General features: G+C 43.4%; 1 protein-coding gene across 1 annotated transcript in view; it reads right to left on the bottom strand.

Annotated features, from left to right (window-relative positions):
* Window positions 1-24937, bottom strand: part of CACNA1B (calcium voltage-gated channel subunit alpha1 B) — a 92949-nt gene that overhangs the window by 57523 nt on the left and 10489 nt on the right. Inside the window, exons 4-6 of the mRNA XM_053472525.1 lie at window positions 3349-3440; window positions 2855-3007; window positions 906-1093 (exon numbers count right to left, since the gene is read on the bottom strand). Coding sequence (XP_053328500.1) covers window positions 906-1093; window positions 2855-3007; window positions 3349-3440 — 433 coding nt within the window. The remainder of the gene's footprint in view (window positions 1-905; window positions 1094-2854; window positions 3008-3348; window positions 3441-24937) is intronic.

The raw sequence follows: 24937 nt of genomic DNA, 5'->3' as shown, positions 1-24937 counted from the left end.
CGGCTATCCTTTACGTAGAATGTAGTAGAATGCTACATAAAATGCACAAAAAGCTCCTGACCCTCCAGGAACATTAAAAGAGAGATTTCTTTCTGGTTCTTTGGGTTTGGCAAACCTTGGCTTGCATATCGCTGAATTAGGAGAAAGGCTGAATGAAATCGGCCCGACCGGCCTAAAGCGTTGGGCGATGGGCGCTTTTTTTTCCTCTCGCTTTTGTTTGCTGTCGCTGTAGCGGCAAACGGGAATCAATGCCTTGAAAAATGAGCCCTACAAAGCATATTCTACCATCAGGAAGAGACAGAAAGTCCACGGGATTCATCAATCTGTTTACCAGACTGAACGGGAGGATGCAGCCCAACCAAAAGCAACAGATCTTACTCAAGCAAGTTCACAACATCCGCATATGTCACAGAGGAAGAGAAAGCTATTAATTAAAAAAACGTCTCTTGACTGGAAACCAGGAACCAACATTTATCGGGAAATGGATATTAACACGTTACATGCACTTTTTTTATTTTTAATAGATTGGAGAAAATTATGCTGGAGGATATTAAAAGCAACCAAAAAACAAAAAAAAAAACCAATAAAGGAATAAAAATGAAAAAAAAAACTTAATACGTACATTTCCTAAAAAAAATTAAAATATTTAAAAAGTAAATGCAGATGTGTATAAATTCACAATGAGCAAAAGGTTGGACATAAGGAAAATATCAGCCACACTTATTATAAAAGAACCATAATTTTCCATGAATTTCCATAATTTTCTTAGTGCCCAAAACACAGGTTTTTAAATTACAAAAATAATAAATTGCATTTTAAAAAACATAAAATAAAAAGAACATTTTTTTCCCAAGGTAAGGTTGTAAGATTTGTAATTCTTTATATACAACAACATCGGAACTCACATTGTAGAGAATGTCCGTCCAACCCTCCATGGTTATGCACTGGAATACCGTAAGGACCGCAAACAAGATGTTGTCGAAATTAGTGATACCAAAGTTGGGGCCCTTCCAGTAATGGCGACATTCGGTGCCGTTGTCACAAAGTCGGGCCGGAGGTTCTTCCCCACAGGGGAAATCTCCAACCGGCTCATCTGTTTAGAAAGAGAAGCAACAATGAAACATCTTTATCACTCCAGATGAGAAGATCCACCTCATTCAATGCGTTCCTTCGCAGAGACCTGAAGAACAAACCGCTACTCTATGCCACAAGAGAAGCTGGAGGTCTTGCCGGCTCGGATGGTACAATATCAAGACTCAACTCTATGATACGTCACCATAGTTAAGCCAGCAAGACCTCCAGTTCTCCAAGTCTTAGGAGGTAGAAGCACACAACAGGCTTTATCTGCAAAACCATCATAGACACAATTATAAGAGCAAATAAAATAACATGAAAAAAAAGAATTTTTAATATGTTAAATCTTTGCGCTTTTTTAAAATAATATCACCCTTTAAATAAAAAATAAAATGAACGGCGCTGTTGGCATGGTTACCGCTGTAGAAACCAAGTTCTGTAATAATGTAAGTTTTAATGTTTTATTGTGAGCCTCCTCGGTAATGCGATATCCTGACGTATTGTGATAATCTTCCATGTCTGATATGTTGTGATATTTCCTTGAAGGCTTTGTCTTTTTTTTTTTCTTCATAACAGAGCAGATTTGTAATAAATGCACCGTTTAGAGACTAGTTTCACGCCTGATTCTATAAACATTGTATTGACTGATTAATTGGAAGTCCCCACTGACTCCGCTCTTGACATATTCATATTAACAAATATTACACTTTTATAAACCGCCATCTGCCTTCTTTCTATGGTAAAGAGTAGCGTCAAAAATACCGAATCCAGCTGGGCCCCTCTGTCTAAACCCAACACCTTGGATGTCTAATAGGCGTCTGCAAGAGTACTAAGTGGTGAAGGATAGCGAAAATGGCTTAAAAATCCTTATTTTTTAATGATAATATAATGTGAATTGCCAACGTGTTCCTCTTGTTTGAAAAGATTTCTATTTTTAGCAAATTGTGGCTAAATTTAGTTGTGTAATATCCCACGTGTTCTGTTTTAAAGGCCCTCATGATCCTTGTAGAAGAGGTACGTGCTAGAGTCCGTCTAGATAATAATGGGACCACATGGTTGGTGTACCCTACCCCCCCCTAATTTTATGGGGTTTTCTAATGTACTGAACCTCCATTTACATTTAAAAAAAAGATTAAAATATGAAAAAACACAGAATATTCCCCGTCTTTAAGACATAATTAAGTAGAGCTTCTAGAGTGGGTTTGAGAAGCGAGAATAAAGCATTGTCCGGCTTCAGGTTAATCATTTTAAGCCCTGGCACACGCACGGCCCTGCACATTAGTAAAATCAGAGGCAAAGACGCATCAATGGATTATGTCAATTTATTCTAATGTCTAGAGGTAAAACTTAAGGGAGCCTGGCTATGCGATACGGTAAAAACTTATTAACACTCCCTGACACCAGAATCTCCAGCTCCATTGATCTACAAACCCCCGTCTAGATAGCAGACTTTGAGCTTCTTACAGAAAGAGCCTCTCTGGCAGTTCACCCAGATTTGGCCGTGTGCTAAAAGGAATGAAGAATTAAAGACCAACGCTGTGCCTTTTAAAGGAACATCCAATTGGTTTGCAGTAAACATGGGAAATGTGCATTTTAACTATTTAAATATTGGTAGGTAGGTATTTTGGTTTCTACCAAATCTTTGGTTCCATGGAATGTATATGGAGCTGAGTACGGTCCACCCAAGTGTAGTAGTCATGTGGAGAGAGGAACTTCACTTTCATTGACTAATAGCTTGGGTTTATGGAGGAAGCAGAGACATTGTCAACACGGTTCTTACCTCCGTCTTTAGTAAAGCAGGCTTTGTGGAACTTGCCCATGTAAAACTCCAGCCCGATTATTGCAAACATGACTATAGCGAAGAACAGAAGAAGACCGATCTGCAGGAGCGGTACCATGGCCTTCATGATGGACTTCAAAACCACCTGCAGGCCTAGGAGACAATAATACATAAATAACCGCATTAGACTTAAATTCAAGGAACATGGAACACATACAGCACACCTCAATGAAAGGGGGTATTTCCAAAAGCAGATTACACAGAGGTGGGAACACTGGTGGACCACTGATTCTGGTTGTCCTCATCGTCCTTTCTCTGGTGATTAAACTATCGCATGCAGATGGGGACAGATCCCACGACTGGTGGGCAGGATGAGTTGGAATTGGAGAGCGTATGTGGAATGTGCAGAAATAGCCGAAGAGTAGCTGGTGAGTGGGAGATAATGGCATTGGACCAGGTCCATCCCTTTTTTGAGTATCCCCCACGTTACTCACTTGGTATTCCAGATACGAGTTTCAGTGGCCTCAGCACCCTCACCGCTCTCAAGGTCCTCAAGTCAAAGTTTGCCCCAGCAGTTGCCAGAATCCTAAAGAAAAGATACTTCTGTTATTGTTGGCTGGGTACAGAAGAAATCGACATTAATGCAAGATAATAGAATCTTGCTCCAACCATTGTATCAATAGGGGCAATTTTGGGGGGAATTCTTTTTTGTTAATCTTTTTACGTGGAATTCCACATAAAGCCACCAGAGGGAACAAAATGATCTTAAGGGAGATCTAATCTACACCCTGACTGGATCCTTTTGTGCTCATCTGATGGGCTTTCTCTTTTGGTCAATGTGCGTTTCAGAATATTGACTGCTTCTCATAGCATTAAGCCCCTGGTCTAGGCTTGGCCCCTGGGCCGATATTTGCCAGCCCTTCCCTGTGTATCCTTCAGCAGAGTAAGATGGGGACCTGAGCAGTATAATCAGGATGTACTGTACTAATGTGTTAAACTGATTATCTGTCCAGCTAGACATGCGAAGCGTGGGGATTCCCAGAGACCTTCTCCCTCCGGGGAGTTGCGCATGATGGGTCTCAGCTGGAGCTGCACACATATGCACACAGTCGCGCATACATACACAAACCCACACTTCCCCCGGGGAATTTGGCAGCCTTGGTTGCATCACACACAATCTCTCGGTAACAGAACCTCTAACAGACTCAGAGCTCGGCTCGTCGCTTTCGCTAAGCCGCCGGCTAATTCCTATGCAAATTGTATAATAACATCTGGAATACGAAATATTTACAACTCCCATCACCCCAGCCAGGCCATAATGTTAGAAAGCAGATCTTCAAGAGCTTTCCGGATAATAATAGCAGAAAAAATACATGAGTCTCCGGCCGACACCTTTGGGTTGAAAAAAAAACTTAAAGTGAATTTTAATTTTATGTTTCAAGTCTGGAAAAAAAAGTTGAGTTTTAGTTAAATTATTTCACGCTGGAGAGCAGATCTGGATAATAGTGCTGTTAACACAATTGTGTACGGTTACTGTAAAAAATAAGAATTAAAAATAGTGCCATTTCCCGAATTAATAATTATCCACCTATTTACAGCTTGTCAGCATCGTCTGGCGCTGCGGTTTTAGCGAATACCCTTACCACGCGCATGCATGCAGTTTCACATGTGTTTCCGAAATAGACTTTAGATGCCCAATTCCCATAGATGGTTGGGACTGTCCCGATAGAGGGGCTTTTGCCTCTTTGGCCATTGTTACATGCGCACATCTGAACGACATGATAATGATATCCCCTATGTGGGCAGAGTTGGATATGACATCGTAGTGATGTCACCACAATATAGCCCACTAAGTGTCTCCACCACATGTTGCATGTTCCCTGTTCATATCCAATGAATATAAAAACGTAAACTCTGTGGGTAAAAGTCAGAACGTCCCCAATTATTATCTGAATACTAGAACTGCTTAAAGGTTTTACATCTGAGCCGCGTCTTACTTGAGGAACCCTGAGGTCCCAAATGGAACCTCGTGGGTGTGTCAGATTCAAGCATCCTGATTGGCTGCTGATTGTCATGTGTCAGGGGAATTTCGGGAGTTTTATTCCAGCTTGTACCTCCTGATCCGCATGATGCAGAACTATATTACCCACAATCCTCTGGGCTATAAAAAGCATTGAGACTTAATTATAAATAGTATCACTGGGTTCACACGAAATCCTTTTCTGCTTAATTTTTTTGCAGAGGGATGAAGGAAAAAATAGAATGAGTGTAAAAAAAAACAAAATAAGAGCGCAAGCTCCCAAGAGATAAAATGTCCTGAGCAAAGTCCTTCAGAAACTGTAAAATGGCCGATAAGTCTTCAGAGGTTTCAATCCAATTTATCCCAAGCAGAAGGAGCCGGCACTTGGTCACCGCTCGATCTCCGAGGAGAAAGCCGTTCTGTATTGTGGGCACAGACTGTGTGTCATGAAATTGGTGCCAGGAGATGTGTTTCCACCCGGCTGTCGGGGTTTGGTGGTGCAGAAACACCTAACGGATCTGCCCAGTCGCGTTGCAGCACGTTACAGAGAGAATTTTCCACAATCTGGGGGGTTTATAAGAGTAACGTTGTTACAAACTGCCACACGATTAGAATCGGCACAAAAAGGACTGCCAAAAAATGTACCGGGCACAATGAGAATCAGCACAAAAATCAGCGCCAAAAACATATGATCTATCCAGTGGGAGACGCGGTGCCAAAAATCATTTAAATATTAAATATTTAGCTGTAGACCAGATATAGAAAAACATGCATGCTTCCCCGGTGGAGCTCAACCTCCTCCATGACCTCACATCCTAATTTCACCATTTTAATTACCAACCATTCACAGGGCAACCGAGGGGTGCCTATGGGCCACAGCTGATCCATGATGTGAGTCTAAAATAAAATCACGGCGCGAGTTCTCCTACATAAACTGTAAGCAAGTAAATCAGATCCAGGGAAGCCATGTAGGTCCATGAAGAATGACCCCGGGACCTCACTATAGAAAGGGGTCGTGAAATATCTGAAATGCATCAATGTATCCATGAAGGCAGAGATAGCCTTACGGTACCCCAGACATAGAAACCCTTCCAGGTCCAAGAAAGTTCAGCTCAACACCTCAGGATATTGTATAATTCAGGCTTACAGATGCCCCTGCTGCCATCCATTTTAGGGATAGACCTGGTCGGCGACTAATGGTGATACACAGATACACTACTGTGACACACTGTATCAAGATGCCTTTTCCTGTGCCACGGAACAGCATAACGAGTTTATATTTAATCTATCTATGGTGGATTTATTTTGTTTCTTGTTTTTTGTAAATATTTTTGAATATATATTTTTAAAATATATAATAATAAAAAAATATATACAATATATATATATAATAAAATCTAACATCATTTGTACCAATATTTACGACGGTGGTTCTGCTACATCAAAGTCGTTAAAAGAAAATGAATCTTTCCGCATCTCATTAACATGTAAGAATAACGATCCACCTCTTCGGTGTTAGACGCTGAAGTTTACTCCTGACAACAGGGGGAAAAAATGAAAAAATCCAACTAAATAATTCAGAATTCAGTACATTTTGCTCTGAGATGAGGCCCAACGTAAATCCTCTCTGTATCCGCTTTCTGACACTTTACAAATCGCAGGCTGGTGTTAAAATGTTCTGAGCTGTCTAATTTTAAAAGGGATACTGTCTGCAATTTTGATCGTTTGTACACAGCACCGTCATGTAATTTCGCATCGTATTACGGACGCGGCGTTGACCGTAAATTGCTTGGCTGGGAGGAATGAAGAGCTAACCTAATGTGGGTATAAAATGAGGTTTGCCCCCCGCACATATAGAACCAAGAACCACCGGGTCAGGGTTCCAGCTCAGTTGCATCTTCTCCGTGTGTTTTTATCCTTTACATACTGAAGGGATGTGGACAGGACCCGATTAGACACGGCACATGCTTTGTTAGAGGCAAACGGGTCTTGGTAAATGCTATCTCTATAGGCACCCAACCCTAAGAACCAGCAACACAATGTTCTTATCTTCCAAGGGTGTGTATGGAGGTCCAGAGCCGGCCTTTTGTGTCTAAGTTCGTCTGCGATCTAATTCCATCTCTGGACCAGGATTTAAGGTCATGCTGCTGGCACTCAAAGAGTTAATGTGTTTTGGCATCCGCTATAAAATCCAGGAAAATGATAAATAGCCCGGTATCTATAACAGGCTGTCTCCCAGTGCATGCCGTTAATATGAGAATCTATCTTGTATGGCATTCTTCAAGTGTCGGAACTGCGTGCTCGCTGTGATGGAGGGAGCGAGACGCGCACGACATAAAAACACGGAGAGGCAGAGACACCGAAGAGACAGGCAACAATAGAAGGGCTCCCCGAGACGTGTTTGGGGTTGGGGTGCCAAGACTCTTGTTTATTAAGACAGCATGAAGCCATGTCTCTCCGGAGACTCGAGCTCGCATCCCAAATAGCTGCTTACGGGAAGGTTAGGATGCTGACACAGCGGGAGAGGTGTATAAAAGGGCCATAGTAAATCTGTAGAAATATATGGTTTTAAAACAACAGAAAATTACATAAAAGCCCACAAAAATAACACTCCCATTTGGCGTAGGATAACAGCAACCTAGTCTGCCCGTTTCTAGATCTCAAGCCGTAGTTGGACCTTGGCCTCGTCTTATATTATAAACCTACCCCACGAGTCGACTTCTGTTGTTTTGTAGCAATATCTGTTTCATAGAAGGACAGACCCACGCTGGGAAAAGCCTGCCTGACCTGTTAAAGAATGGGAAGATACATGACATCTTGACGGATGATCAGAAGCAGGGGTCGGCTCCAACATTGCTCGTGGTGGAATGCGGTGGACAATTTAATGATGTTCTATTGACCTTCAAAAACCTTGCCATGGACACTTTGCCTATCCCTGGCCGGTCAGAAGGAAATCTTGTCCCAAGTTTTGTTGACCTGGAGGCCACTAGGAATGATTTGTAGAAAAGACGAAGGGCTGGATCAACATGCGGAGTAACTGGGCCGCGGGCAACGTTTTGAAGAACGTATCTAGCCCTTTGGCTTTAGGGCTGGATGAAGGTACTTGCCAGTCATTGGGAGTTGCTTCTGATAATAGTTGTCGGCGGAGCTGTAATTAGTGGAGTTTCTTTAAGGAACATTCAGAGCCTCCGCTGCTAATTGGAAAGTAAAAAAAATACTAATAATAATTATAGCCGCAGACCAATGGGAGCTCACATGAGCCGCGTCCTCGGATCTGAACTTCAGAAACCATCAGATAATCAGACATTCTGCGCGCTCGGGTCTTGAGTCGGAGCTATTAAATAGCCTTATAACCAGACTGAAGAGCAGACATAATTACGATAACCACGGCACACAGAAAATCCCAGTTTTATTAGTTTTGGTTATTTTTACTAGGATATGGAATAAAGATCTAACCCTAAAATCTTGTTGCTGCACCGCAAAATTATATTAAAATAACACTAGGTCCAAGAAAGAGTTCGAACAACCTGCAGAGCCTGACCCACAGAGCTTACAGCTTATCAACAGCGATTTAACATACGGGGAGGAATCACATTTATAGGGGAATTGTCACAATCCCTGCTTTTAATTTATTTATTTGATTGAACCACCTATAGTTCATTGTTTTTGATTGTCAAGGGCCAGCGTTACCAAATCAATGTCCTTTCCTGAAGTTCTCGCCTCCTTCCACCCTTACAAAGGCTGTTTAAACAATAAACAGCAATCAGCAACTTAACACTAGTGGAGAGATAACTTAATGGGGAGAAATAATCCTGCGGATCCAGAGGATTTAAGACGGCTGCTCCCATGGGATGCTGTAAAGAATCAAACCTTAATCAGCCGTTGGTCTCGTCTTAGATTCAGGAGCCGTATGTCTATCCCATGCATTGGATTACCCTCTACCACTTCTGCTGGGAGGCTGTTCCACTTATCTACCACCCGCTCTGTAAAGTAAAAGTAAAATTCTAATCTGTAAATATCATTACATTGGTTAATGAGTGTGTAGAACCGTAACGTTATCTCTCCGGAGAGCGAGGCCCTTAACCTAACAGCGCTGGGTAGAATTAGCCCAGAATTTATCTATCGCACAAGAGGCAAAACAAGCATGGATGGGTGAATCCGGCATAATCCGTCTCGGATAAAACAAACAATTTGTCCGTCCGTAATGAATGGCTTCTTACATCTGATGCAGAACGGAAGATTTATGGTTCTTCAGAAATAGCGGAATTTGGGTTGAAAATATAAATGGAACAGAACAGCGGCAAAGAGAGAGGAGAATTTCCCTCCACAGGGGTTACCAGGGATGATAGGTTAGAAAATGTCCTCTAAAGGACTGAAATGGCGCTCGCTGCATCCACAAGCATATATTTGCTATTTCGATGTACTTTTTTTTGCCCTGGAGGCATGTAGGAGAATCCTTGTTCTACACGACTTACAGCACAAGGGTTAATTTCATTTTGGGCAGCTTGGATATTTGATTAGAAAGGCAGTGCCTGCAGCGGATAATCAGGCAATCTCGCGTCGTGACGTATTTCAGGGCCGTTCAAAATCATTTTCGGATAATAATGTTACAATGTAACCCCAGATCGGATCTGTGACGGTAATAAAACGCATCATCGCCGGTCGAGGGCTCACAGAGAAGGGGCTTTCAGAAGTTGGCAGGGGGCCTTTGATGGCGGGTGGGTCGTGGTGGCGTCTTCATCTAATTTGGTTTCCCTTTCATCCTGACCGAAATCAGGGCATCATAACCCCATACTGCGAGAGAGAGATAAGGGAGAGATAGATCTTTCCTCGCTCTACCTTATAATGGAAAAAAAACCCTGTGAAGGTGAAAACCAAGGTGGGGGGTTAAATTTGAGTCAAAAAAAACAATTAGCACTTTGATTTTGCTTTTGTATTACACCACAGAAAAATATTTTGGGGTCACGCATGTCCGGTACCCCAAAAATGTACCCTACAGCCACTTAAAACCTGCAATCTAGAAAATATTGTTTATTGAAGGAACAATCTGGTAACCGTAATTTTGCCTCATATAGAGGGGAACGCGAGTTGTGCTGGCATGCGCTGCAGTCCACGCACAGGAAGTGTACTTAAGTACACTTCCTGCTTCATAAGAAGCAGGCAGGGGGAGGGGAAAATGAGTCAGAAGCCTCAGTTCTTAACTCTAGAATTCCTGCACCGATTTGTATGCAGTCCGTGAAAAATGAAGTTCACAATGCATTTACTTAAATGGGGGACTGGAGAGGTCCTTTAAAGTGCCTGCATCTTCCTTTAATAAGGGCCTCTTATGTTCTATCTACAATTAAGGGCTTTGAGTCTCAGATCTGTCGCTCGTTCTCTGCGAGGAACAACGTGAAATGGATTTGCAGGTCGTGTGAGTGCAATACGGTATTCCAGCTTCTGTGAGTTGCCCGTGTAATGAATCCCATCTTTTTTTGCAGCCCTGTTTGATTTTCGAAGCCGGGTAATTCTAGGTTGGAGTTGTAGAAACGTCTCGGATGACCAGGTGCTCAGTGACATGGGGAATTGGATTGACATGAAGTCAAGGTGCGCCGGCTGATAAAGAGAAGCAAGCCAGGGCACACGACAGTACACAGAAAGCGTCCCCGGTGACATCCCCCGGTCCTCGCCGACTCGCGGAGGAGACAGTAATCAGGAAGGGCGAGCGCGGTTTACGACTCAACAAACACAGAGCCTCAAAACAGCAGTTCGAGCCGTTCGCAGTCTGTTATTACACCAAGCGACTTGCGCAATCCCTTAGGGGTTTAGAGTCATAAACAGAGGTACAGGGCGGTGCGACCAGACCCGGCTTCTGACCCACCAGCCGCTGGGGACCCCCTGAAGATCCTGTGAATGGTGATCCACGGCAGTGCTAGAATAAGTCCGAAGCCAAACGCAGAGCCGTGGGGTCGTTTATTTTCAGCTGGGCCCCTTACACTGAGCTTCCAAAATACCACTTATCACTGTACGGCTACCCGGAGCCCCCCCTTTGGGGGATGCGGGTAGGAGGTGGGCGGTCCCGATGACATTGCGGGACACACTATTTTCAATGAGGAAGTGGGCGGGGAGTGGGGCGTGCCTCAACGCCACTCCCAGGACCCGGAGTTTCCTCTTGATGACCCCGAAACCCAGAGAAGCTGCATTTCACATGGAGCCTCCGGGCGAAACCCGGAGAGTTCTCAGGTATGCTAATCACAGATCCCATAAACACAGATGCCTGAAAGGCAACAAAATGCAAAAAGGGACCCCCTCTTCTAGAAGCAGAGGATCTACAGGGGTCTTGGTGATCCTGTGGGAAATAAAAGTGTGGGCAGTAAAGCTACGGAATTCACTCCGTATACAAACAGATGTCTTCTCCAATAAAGAAGACGGAAGGCACAAAAATATAATGATTAAAAAAAAACGGAGCTAAACGACCGGACCAGGAACAGGAAAGAAGAATAGCATTTCTGAACTAAAAATGGGAGAAAAGCTCCAACACATATATACGGATATACATCTCCAAACATACAGACATTTCACGTACATACATCATACTTAATTCCAGCCTGTGTCCCCTCCCCCACTCATTCCAGCACTTACTATACGTTTTTTAATTACGCGCCCCCCCTCCATCTTCCTCTTCCCCTCCACCCCCTCCTCTCCCCTCCTCTCCCCTCTCTATTACATCTGGCCTCATGGCTTCACTTTGCACTCCGTGACACTAACACAGCTCTCTCTCCGCTCCATCCCCACTCGCTTCTCCCTCTCCTCTCTCTCCTCGCTCTCTTCTCTCTCTGCTTCTCTCCTCTTATGTCTCTGTCTTTCCCTCCCCCGCTGTGATTGCCTCTTTGCCAGTACAATAGTTCCCGTCTTGACGTCATGACAGAATGTATTATCTATATTTGTCAATGTCACACAATCCCAAAATACTCTGAATATAATAGGAAACGGGGGGTGGGGGGCATTTGGTGGAACACCTCCCGCACTGTCGACTCCATAAGCGCCGAAGTGAGAATAACAAAATGCACAAAGAGTTCTGGAAAAACTCTGTTTAAATATTAACCCGAGATCGGGGGCAGTCTGTGGCAAAGCCAGCATTATCCGATCAATCTCCTGTTCTGACGTTCTCTCCCTCCCCCCCACAGCTTCCTGAGCCAATCAACAACAACCAGCAACTTAACAATATGCATCTCTTCAGTATATCGGAATGCGATGGAGAACGTGCGTTTCTAACACATTGGGAACTTTTGCTTTAAGTTCCGCTCATAACCGGCAAAAAAGCAAAAAAAAAAAGGATATATTTTACGGATGCAAACGCTGATCGACCTGATTATAATAACATTTTCAATCAAACGGTGGAGGTGTCATGGAGATGAGTTCCTCCCAAATTCCTCTGATTGCTTCTCGTGGTAATTGTGCACCTGCGTCTCTGATTGTAACCCCTTAAACACAAACAGAACACAACGCGCGCATCTGCAGGTGACTTCAATCCGGCCCGGCGCATTTCTTTCATCGCGCTTCGCATTAAACGCTCATTAATGCCGCATGTCACGGGCACCGATCCGAGCGCATGCGTGCAAACAGCAGACAATTTACATTCCACCCCCCCCAGGGTGCAGAAACGTCTGGTGTACCCACCCCATACTTTAAAAAGGCATAGCGGGGCAGACGGGAATTGAACTGGGTAAAGCGTGTCCAGGAGTGGGTGTGGCATGGTCTGTAATGGGTGTGGCTATTGTTACACTCCTCCCCTTTCATCAGCATTAGCTTCAATCCTGTTACTGGGTATTAAATATAATTGACGCCATGCAGCAAAACACGCGCTGCAATTCACTCTAGATTGTACAGCGCCGCGGAATATGATGGCGCTATATAAAACAACAAATTATAATAATATAAACCCCTCATTTGCATATTGTTACCCAGAATCCAACGCTGCCCCAAATCACGGAGCGAGCCGATGGGTTTCTGTTTTTAATTCCAGCAGCTCCGCGCCGTCCTTTCATCTTTTTCCTGTGAGCGCACCTCTCACTTCTCTCCATGTCCCTTTTTTCATTTCCTTTATCATCAGCCGGCTCTGTTCTTTTCCGAGATATATCTACCTAATAGCCGAGCGCGTGTTATAATCTCGAAACCCCCCGCACACTGGAATTGGGGGCTCTCTGCAGGATTGGAAATAAAATCACCGTTATCTGCTTATATTCAATTTAAATCTCCGGATAGGGGGTCTGTCCTGTTAAACCTCACAGTGCCCACCGCAATGGGTGTGTTTGTTAATAAAAAAACTATTAAAATAATAAATGAATAATATTAATAATAAATAACAATTCTAAAAATAATAAATAATGGTAATTATTATTTATACCTCTGTTTAACCTCACGCTACGCACCACGATGGGTGTATTTGGGAAAACTGGGCTGGAGGCATCTCAGAAAAAATAAAAAATAATTTAAACAAAATGAAATCATAAAAATAATAAAGAAAAAAATGATAAATAATGATAAAAAATAAATATAATTCCAGTGTCACTGCGGGTAACTATTTATTATTAACCCCGTTTATTATTAGCCGGCCGGTTAATAACCTTTACACGCGTAACCAGTTTAAGGAGACATTGCGGTCACACTACACCTTTTATGTTAGAAATTTCTTTTAGGGCCAAGGTCTCATCTTTTCTGGGTTCGGTATCGGACTAAAGAGTATCCTGAGTTCTAAAGATAATACGTCAGATGTGTCAGAAGGTCACATGACACGGCCCTGCCACCGCTCACCTCGGGGTGATTCTACTACTCATGGGGGGGGTAGTAGGTGACACCCCATAACCCGGATACCTCATTAATGGCAGCCGCTGGCTTACAGCCCCCGGGATACATAATGTCCAGAAAATGGTGAATTTGTGAATTTGTATTTGCAGGAAGTAACGCGGGGCCCTAAAAATGTAAATGTACATATAGATAAAAGTATATATATATATATATATATATATATGGTTACTAATAGGAACATCCAGACACTACGATGGCTTGCAATGCGGGGGTTAAATCGAGCAATGTCCTATTATTTGCCAGACGGGGCCCCCGTTCTGTCAGTATAAAGCAGGGAAGATGCGTTTGTGATGTTAAAGGCAGTCACATCTACAGGGAAATAAAGGAGAAGATACCAAGGTCACCATAGTAACCAACCAAAGCACCTTGCCTCGGCTCATCAAAATATGACTGAACGGGGCCCGTCCTTAACCCGTTAGGTGCCAGAGAGAACTACGTGCTGTATTCAGCCAGGGGTGTATAGGGTATTCTGTAATTATTTATACAATGTATCTATTGGCAACCATAATATTTTAAACGGTATAATAATAATAATAATAATCATACATCTCAGCTGCCCTGTGATAAATGATTACTTCTAGCCTCCTTGTTTCCCTATGGTCTCTTTTTTGGGGTAGGGTCTCTATTTGGAGGAGGATATCCTTTTGGGGTAGGGTCTTTTTTCTGGGCTAGGTTCTCTATTTGGGGTAGGGTTTCCTTTTGGGGGTTGGGTCTCTTTTTTGGGTAGGGCTTTTTGGGGGGTTGGGTCTCTTTTTGGGGTTGAGTCTCTATGGGGTTGGGTCTCTTTTTTGGGTAGGGCTTTTTGGGGGGTTGGGTCTCTTTTTGGGGTTGAGTCTCTATGGGGTTGGGTCTCTTTTTTGGGGTAGGGTCTCTTTTTGGGGTTGGGTCTCTTGAATTTAAGACGAAACCAACGACTGATTAAGTCTTTACAACAGGAGAAACGGGTGACTAGTTAAGGGCCGTCAGGGGCCGATCTGTTGACAGGGTCTATGTTTCTATGACACACAGGGCAGGCTGGGTTACATGAAAATCTTTCTCAATTTCCTAAATGTAATCGAGTCTATTCCACGCTTTGGATAGAAGCTTAAATCTTCAGAGCCGAGGTATTACAGTATCCTCCGCGGTTCTCCCCCAAAGGCCGGCGCGCCGTATCGGAAATTCACCGCACAGATAAATGCCGAGGTATCAGCAGATTGAGACAAGACTTCTGAATTCACAGGGTAACCCTTTTTTTTTCATTTCCGCCTACTATTCATTCGAACCAAAGCCGTCGGCTCGGCAGCGTCAGAGAAATGATGACATTTACCATTTTGGCAGATTAAAATTGCAGCGGGGACGGCAGACGCAACGAAAGACAGAGAAAACAAAGGAAATGAAGTGGAGACAGAGGAGCGAGGCAGGCTGGATATTAACATCTCTACCAGCAACAAATAAATAAAAGAACAGAAACTCTTTCACTGCCAGGGTTTATTTGCCTAAAAATCTAAAAATATACAAAAAAAATAAATAAAAAAAATAATGCTTTGAACCCCCAACGCGTTTAACGCACCTAAGGGCCGTGTCCTATTTGCATTTATACCAATAAGTTCTTACAGAATTTCCCTGTAGGTTTTAAAAAAATATTTTACATTAATAACAATAACATAAAAAAAATATTTATTATTTATTTATTTATTTTTTTAAAAACCACGCACGGTTAATTCAATTTTAAAAGTACATTTTGGCCTGTGGAACATGCTAACTACCCCCCTTCTCCATCTTGAGTCCTGTGCCACTTATGAAATGAATGCTAGAATGAACAGCCAATCACGGATGTGCCAGGTGCATGCTGGGAAACAGTTTATTCTCAGCTGAACTGATGCTGTTTGTTCCAAGGTGTCTAAAAAAAAAGTACAATAATCACACCAATTATTTATTGTGACGACTGTTTGGCGTTGCAGAATTTGTTTTCCTTTTTATAAATAAAGAGTGATAAATAACGACAATTTTACAACCGTGTTATGTTTTTGTTTTATTTTTAAAAATACAGTAATTTTTTTATTTTTTTTTACAAATAATTGTAAAAAAAAATACAGATTTTTAATCTGTTTTTTTTTGAGGTGGCAGGTCTGCTTTTAGATGTTATTTGACGACTTGCTAACAGAGGGAGATGCTTGCGCATGGTCGGTTATCCGGAACCACACCCTTTTCTGGATCCAGATGCTTCTTACTAACGGCAGCGCATGATAGAGGAGTCCATGTGATGGCTGGGAGTGAATCGATCCGACGGGATCATCGGTCTCCAACCCTCCTCCATTAACCCCCCCCCCATCTATGGGTGACTCGAAGAATTACCCTCTCTGTGATTTGTTTTCTGTGAAACAGTTTCAACAAATAGAATGTCCGCCCCATGATTCATAGTTTCGGATTGCTGCTTGAAAATGTGTGTGGTTTTTAGCCTGAACTTAATCAGCTGCAATTTGCTTTCAAAGGAAGTGATGACAGGAAGCTCGTTAAAGGGCAGCCGCCTAATTTATGCATCCGTCTCAAGAGTAACGCAAAATATTACAGAGAAAACGGCCTGGAGCGCGAGACGGATTGTGGCGGGCAGGGAGCGGGGAGGCTGGCGGGTTACTGGAGGTGATGCCGGGTTTATGGTGGATCCAGTATGGGAGAAACATGACGGGAAACCCTTCAATATACAATAAACTCACATCTAATAGAGCTCCTCTACTCACAACTCATAGAGCTCCTCTACTCACACCTAATAGAGCTCCTCTACTCACAACTCATAGAGCTCCTCTACTCACATCTAATAGAGCTCCTCTACTCACACCTAGTAGAGCTCCTCTACTCACACCTAATAGAGCTCCTCTACTCACACCTAATAGAGCTCCTCTACTCACACCTAATAGAGCTCCTCTACTCACACCTAATAGAGCTCCTCTACTCACACCTAATAGAGCTCCTCTACTCACAACTCATAGAGCTCCTCTACTCACACCTAATAGAGCTCCTCTACTCACACCTAATAGAGCTCCTCTACTCACACCTAATAGAGCTCCTCTACTCACATCTAATAGAGCTCCTCTACTCACAACTCATAGAGCTCCTCTACTCACACCTAATAGAGCTCCTCTACTCACACCTAATAGAGCTCCTCTACTCACACCTAATAGAGCTCCTCTACTCACATCTAATAGAGCTCCTCTACTCACAACTCATAGAGCTCCTCTACTCACACCTAATAGAGCTCCTCTACTCACATCTAATAGAGCGTATCTACTCACATCTAATAGAGCTCCTCTACTCACACCTAATAGAGCTCCTCTACTCACATCTAATAGAGCTCCTCTACTCACAACTCATAGAGCTCCTCTACTCACACCTAATAGAGCTCCTCTACTCACACCTAATAGAGCTCCTCTACTCACATCTAATAGAGCTCCTCTACTCACAACTCATAGAGCTCCTCTACTCACACCTAATAGAGCTCCTCTACTCACATCTAATAGAGCTCCTCTACTCACATTACTTTTTAATCTCTCTCACTAATATACGAGGGGCCAAGGGGTAATTTTTATACAAGTCCTGCTCTGTCCAGGTGTCTGTCCCCAGCCCTACCCCACCACTATAATACCCCACCACTATATTACCCCACCACTGTATTACAGAAAATACATGTAATGTTATAATCCGGGGCAAACATACCGCGCACACAGAGAGCGTTTGATCCCTAAAAATACCCTGCAGAGAAACGTTGTTACCCTGGATGCGCGCGGATCATTGATGTACAAATAACGTATTAGAAGTCAAGGAAAAACAAGGTGCTGTGTTCAGCGGTAATTAAGGGCAATTAACGGGATGAGCCAACCCCTCCCCCCCCAACATGAACTGACGAGCCTTACATGAACGCGAGCAGCTCCGCTCCTAATACCATGACATGAAATGATGAAAATGTAACAATACAGACATTAATATGTGTAAAAGCACAAGCGCACTACCATAACTCTCAGCCAGCCAAAGGGCTCCCAGCTAGATAAGCCTCTATGTGAACATGATGGGAGTTGTAGTTCACAGCAGCTGGGACAATGCGGGTTCCGTATACAAAGATCATAAATTGTAAGAATAATTTTAATAACTAGTTATTTTTAACAAATATATAGGATGGCTTATAAAATGTGATTTTGAGGTTTATACATAAAGACATTGTGAAGGGTTCTGGTTCCTCCCTCCAGAATAAAAAAAAGTATCTAGAGGTATTTATATAGCACCGTCATATTCCGTAGCGCTGTACGGCGGTAAAGCCGGTATTTCTAGAGGAATGCGCTCCATCGAGCAGACCGGAGTCTGATCCAAATCAGAAGTGACAGACACAAAGGCTAGGCTCCGGATCCATATCCAGAGAAATGCGGCTCCTAACTGGCCTGTTATCCCCCGATCCTGCGCGGGTGCTGCGCTTCCTCCTGAAAGGAACACACTGACCTGCCACGCAGGATTACCTTCTCCCTGCGCCTGTGGATGCGGGCTGCCTCAAACACTGAAGTCATGAGAGGTGAATGGAAGGCGGATTAGGGCGACCGCTCGGCGCTTGGCACTTTAGGAGTAGGGTTACCCCCGGAGGGGCATTAACAAGCAGTGAAGGGCAGGATCAGGAACAGCTGGGGGGCTAAATGTTACATTCGGGGGCCTCGAATCACAGAGAATATTGATAGTAACATTTTTTTTTTTTAAATCAGAGAAGAAATGATTAAGAGACTCTCGCCGGCACCCACTCTAATATGTCATAAATTATCCGAAACTGTTCTAATAGACGTTCCTGCCATAAACTCTCGCAGAGCATCGCGATGAAATCACGACACCGCGTGCTGCAGCACGATCACCGAGCCAATCGGCAACACAAACGCGGAAAATCACTTAAAAATAAAAAAAAATTACTTTGAGGTCTCTTTTTAGAACTCGTCTTTGTCCTGAGTAGATAGGATCGTTGCAGATAATCTTTTTTTGCTGTACAAGCAGAAAATCATTAACAAAGACGAGTGAAAACGCTAACGCCCATCACAGACTGAGTGTTTTTGCTGATTGAGCTAAATTTTGCCCGTCGACTTGAATTGGTTTCTTTGCCCATAGATCTGGATCAAGCTTTACAAAACATCTGTGTTACGTATGCAGTTCTCATGTTCCTGGGGTGTATTCCAAAAAGGTTTAACATTGGAATCAAGTTGCTCTGGCCTCTTGCAACAAGCGTCGAGGAGACTACAGAGAAGGTTCGCTCTCCTCCGGTCCCTGTCGATCGGCAACTGAACAGCCAAGCGTAGCAACCCATTTAATCGGAGAATATCGACTTGAGTTGGGCTGTCAATCGAAGAGAAAAAAAAGAGCTACAACTCAAAACAGTCCGCGTTGGCCCAAAACTCAAGAGAGCTGTCCAACATGATGAGGACCACGACTTTCACCTCGAAAGATTCCCGTAATCATCTCCGTCAAGAGACTTGACATTAGGCTCAACTTTTTGTGAATAGATGGATTACTACTTAGGTTGGCTTTGAGTTGACGATCTTTGTAACTCAAAAAAACATTTCGTTGGGGCAGGGGTCCGAACTGATGATGTCCTCACAATTGTCCATCCCGCTTAGTTCCCCCAGAGCCCTGCACTCCGTTGTTAACCAGGTTTATTTATCATTCTGTATCATTGTTTGTTGTTATTGACTTGTTGGTGTTGCATCAGGACGATTCACAGAAGGAGTGATAAATCCTGCAGGTGTTTTACCCCAAACAAGATCTGTTGAGTCTACAGGAGGAACCCCCTCCTTGAGTTGGACGATCCTTGTTTAAGTACGGAATGTGCAGTCCCGAAAACAGACACACCACGCAGCAGATGGGAAGGGATGAGCGACACAATTTACGAGCACCGACACAATCTACAAGGTGTTCCTCGGGATGGAAGTTTCTTCTGTATATTTTTTGTGCTTAATTACAAGCCTTAAAGGGGAATTTCCACCATATTTATTGGCTTTTACTGATTCTCTTTTTGGTCCTCCCGCTAACATCGATTAAAGCAGTGATCTCTTTCAGGTTCCATCTATCTCCCTAGAAAACTGTTTGGCTAAAGAGAAAGTAAATGCAAATCAAAGATTCTGTATATATTTACCACACTCAGCCATAAAGCATTCAGCCCAGTGAGCACTGAGAAAGTGGGCGGCGCCCAAATATCACATGGTCACCTACAATGGTGAGCTCCAGGTCTGCAGGTAAAATTAGTTTAATAATAATAATTATAATAATAATAATTATGGGATGAAAAGCAAAGCCCTGCTTTCTGATTAAAAATGTTTGAAGGAAAGCTTTTGCGTCGGCATCCTTTGTTCTTAGGCTGAACATTTCGTTGTAAAGGGACTACCTTGACCTCTCCTTCAATGAACGGAGTTTGTGATATATGCAGGCTGCGGGGCTCTATGCCAGAATATAACCCTATGGCATGAATATTTTCTCTAAATGACTTTCATTAGTAGGATAGCCAGGATACTTAAATCAGGAATGACTGCCGATGCCACATATTATGGGTGTTCTGGTGGCACCAGCAATGAACCTTGAGGTGTCCTCTTATTTCCAATGCGCTCTGGCCAGGATTAGCTGCTTGGGATTTGCATTTATATGATTGTGGAGCTCGGGGCTCTTACCCTACGGAAAGCACTTCGAGAGCGGAGCTGCGGGATTTATTGAGCCTTTCCGAAATGTTCTGGATAAATTCTAAACGCAGAGAATGATAACAGGAATCCACTGCCAAGAACGGTGAGTGATACGGAACAAAAGAGACTCGTCTGACGGGAGCATCAAAAATAAAAATGAAAAATTCTGCTACATTCTGTTCATCATTTCAATGAATCCAGGAAAGAACTCCCCCGACCGAGGCGGAATTTGACTCTGACCGTGGCGGGGGTTACTGTCAAAATGTATCTGGTGGATTTGTGCTGTGATATGCCCCTCAGCCCACCGACCTTCACCCTTCGAGTGCCGGAGGGGTAAGCAACGCACGGCCATGATACGTTCTATTGGCTAACGCAGTCCTGAAACGGGTGAAGACGCACGAGGCTTTGAAATGCTCGTCGGCTTGTGCCATGCATGCTTCCGGCTACCCGCGGAGCGCAGGTAATCACTCTGCCTCCCAACAGCATGGGGTGGAAAAGAGGTAGTAAAATTCCAGCAAACATGGATAATAAGAAAACATTATTGGATTGAGCCATGAAATATACCCCCCCCCCATTACAGTATTTTGAATATTGCTAAAAAGCCAAATTCTTTACGGAAAATATACTTTAATCTTATTTTATTCTTTTTTTTAAGGGAATGCTTAATTTTCATGTGACACATAAGTAGACGGTCATAGGCTGTTGCCATAGAAACTGAAAATACTTAAGTAAAAACGCTTCTCTGGCCACATGAAATGTTGCGGGGTCTGCATTAATCCACGTTTGCGCGTTGTCCGTTTGGTATTGAAACGGCAGCTGGATTTCAGCGGCTTTATTCTCCAGGAGGGGGTTACGCAGATCTTATTAAAAGAAATAGATACACTTTTTAGCTGATCGTGCATTTTTCCCATTTTCCCTTTTATTTATATATCTGCAAATCCTTTCGTGTTCCGCGAGCGAGGCGGGTGAAATAAAACTGCTGAACAATCGAAACGGAAAGAAATAAATAAAACATAGCGCCGTGCGAGTGCGCGAACGCGGCCAGCGGATCCTTACATGAAACGCATTAAACCAGAAACAAAACTGTCGCTATTTCACTTTAATTGTCAGAAGCTCATCAGGCAACCAATCAGAGTGAAATCCACATGATTCTATCTCGTATCAGGTGAAATGATCATCACTTCTTCGTTAGTAACAAACTGCGTTTGCAGGAAATGTTTGTTCCTTCTGAGGCGAGACGCGCTCTTCCCAACTCTACTAAAGGAACGAGGTCGCCGATGGCCTCGGTTGTGGTTTGTGGTCCTTGTCTCTGATTCACTCTGTCCGACCTCTCTAAACGCTACAGGTCTGGAGTAGATTTGCACCGACAATCCTTCTGCCAGCCCTGACCTCAACTGCTTCTCAACCACCTTATCACGCTGCCTGCCCATGACTTTGTTCCATTTGGTTGGCAGCTTTTTTATCTCACAGCCTCCCCATAAGACACATCAGCCTCCTTTCCTAGAGCGACACTAATTTAGAAGGCTGCTAAAGTATCTTTGGGGCAGCTCCACCAGCTTCTGTCTGCAGATGACTCAACTCAGCCATATTCTACTTACTTCAACCAAGATGTCCAAGCTTCCTACCCTTGGACCTCCAGGAGCCCCTCGTCATTGATTTATTTTCAGAAGGAGCTCCAGAATCCTTTATGAATCCGGTCTTCTGGGATGGAAAGTCAACTACGGAGACATCAACTCAAACATTCGTCCAATGGAACGCGAGGATCTTGATGGACATTTAAGAGCTTTAACTACTTGTGCAAGAGGGATGGACGATGCCTGCGTCCTATGAGAGCGCTTGTTACTTACATTGTTACATTATTATTACTAGTCTCTCGAGCATGGATAGAATGTATCAATACGTTCAAAAATGATAAAAAATTCGAGGCGGAAAAAGTTTTTTTGAAGGTGTCATCAGCCTCCATTTCGCAGACGCTCTACAAACGAAGTATTCAACAGCGATCGAGAAATGTGTCGCTAAATTGTCCGGAAGATTCCGCAGAGCTGCCGACTTATAAAAAGAACCCAACGCGGCCGCCAATAAAACAAAGCTAAAAATATCTTGGCTTTCAGCAGCGCGAGATTTTCTAGAAGCCGGGACAGAAATTAAATACTTCTAATTTTTTTTCTCTGTTTGTTCCGTTATTTAACCCAAAAAAAAAAACCCAACCCCCCCCCCTTCTATCCCCCGAAGCTCGGTTTTGCACACAGATTATTTTCTCACAGTAGGGTTCCGGGAAGACACGGGGTTGAATTATAAAATAATAAAGCATACAAGCTGAAGAATTAGAAAGAAAAATGCCTCGCCGACGCCAAAGCAGCTGTCATGATCTTTCTGGAGATCGGCGGGGAGGGATAATTCTATTCGTTCTCATCAATGTTACTTGTTCTCCCCACTTTCTCTCAATAATGCCGTAATTTCGGTATTCACTCAAAGAAGTTCTGTTCTCAGCCTTCATTAAAAAGCCATTTTTTGGGATCGCGCATGCAGTTTGACTCCCGGTGCGCTCGAAGCGTCTTCCCTGTATGATAATTCTTCTTAGTTCGAGACCCGAGGACGAGGAAGACGGCGCTGCCGCCTGCGATGGTCAGGCGTGGAGTAGACCCCTGTCCAGACCATGCAGGGACATTTAAGCCACGCGATACGCTAGCCTCAGACATGATTTTTTAATCACAAAAGAGATAAAATTTCTTATTTTTTCTTCTTTGTGGTTTGCGACCTTTTTTCATTTACGGCTGCTGTAAAGACTCAAACCTTAATCAGTCGTCGGTCTCGTCTTAGATTCAGGAGCCGTATGTCTATCCCATGCATGTTTAATACCCTCACTGTATTACCCTCTGCCACCTCTGCTGGGTGGCGGTTCCACTCATCCACCACCCTCTCAGTAGAGTAAAACTTTCATCCATTCCATCTAAACTTCTACTTTTAGATTCTGGTTCTAACATTTCTCCTCCTTTGAAATAAACTCCCCCCCTCCTGCCCTCTCTCTCTCCCAGGCAGACAGTTTAAGGATCTACAGAGGAAAGAAGACATGGAAAAAAAAAAAAAAGGTCTCTTGAAAATCAAACTCAAAAATAACGTTTCCAAGCGCGCTCCCCCGGCTGGGTGAGATGAAGACGCGCGGCTATTTGCGGAATATCATCTGGCCGCCGCGTTGCTGGCGTTAATGAAATAAAGGAATCCACGCGGACGCCCAGCGGATCGCAGGGGAAGGTTTCTTTTTTTTTTGAATCTGTTAAAAATGAGTTATATGTCACTCGAGACGCCTGCAAAAAACTTTGCACCGCTCAATAAATGTTAGGGGGGGGCAGGCGTAGGGAGTGGGAAGGAAATTGCCTCCGACGGGTAAGATTTTAATGATTATGGTTATTATCGGTGGTCACGTGACCAACAGACTCCGCAAGAGTCATCTCTCAGACAACACGGCTGTCAGTCATTCTATTTCAAGACGACTTATCCGCTGAACAAAATGTTACGCTCATCTCCGCAGCGAGCAAACAGCCTGGATGCTGCGTTACCATTTCACCAATTCCTTCAATTATTTTAAACAGAAACATTTCAACGTTTTTACGAATATAAAATGTCCAGAACGCGGCTGACGTCCCGCGCCTGATTGGCTAATAAAAGCGCGTCTTTAAAAATCTTTGCGTTCTGACCGGTTCGGGGTTCAGGACACAAGGAGCGTCCCACTGGGATCTACAGCAAGCTTAACAATAAGAATGGAAATGTATCCGGTACGTTGAGTCACCATTTTATCCGCGGGTATTAAATTAACTCAAAGAATGCAATAAAAAACATTATAGAGAATCAAACAGTACAGATAATAACGGCATGACAGGTAGAAGTCTCAATATGTAAACATCTTTACTCTGCAGTGTATGGAGTCTTAATCACCCAGTCTGACTCTCTGACTAATGAAAGTCTATGGAGAACGGACTTCATTAGCATCGCCATAAAGCATCAGCTCAGTGAGATGTTTGAGCCGGGAAAATCACCCAAAATATCACATGACCGACAGCAACGGCGGCTCCAGGTCTGCAGATAAAGGGGGTTTATTGGAACAAAATGAGATAAAACCAGGTTTTTGTCACCGACCAAAAACTATTACTGTATACAGCACTGGGGGTTATATTACTGTATACAGCGCTGGGGGTTTTATTACTGTATACAGCGCTGGGGGTTTTATTACTGTATACAGCACTGGGGGTTATATTACTGTATACAGCGCTGGGGGTTATATTACTGTATACAGCGCTGGGGGGATATATTACTGTATACAGCACTGGGGGGTTATATTACTGTATACAGCGCTGGGGGTTTTATTACTGTATACAGCACTGGGGGTTATATTACTGTATACAGCGCTGGGGGTTATATTACTGTATACAGCGCTGGGGGGTTATATTACTGTATACAGCGCTGGGGGTTATATTACTGTATACAGCGCTGGGGTTATTATCCCCTTTAATATCATACTTAAATCACCGTAGTGCTCCTGAATACCCAAAA

This window comes from Spea bombifrons, chromosome 8, assembly GCF_027358695.1.
Source record: "Spea bombifrons isolate aSpeBom1 chromosome 8, aSpeBom1.2.pri, whole genome shotgun sequence".
Classification (NCBI taxonomy): Eukaryota; Metazoa; Chordata; class Amphibia; order Anura; family Pelobatidae; genus Spea; species Spea bombifrons.
This window is presented reverse-complemented; position numbering and strand designations above follow the sequence as displayed.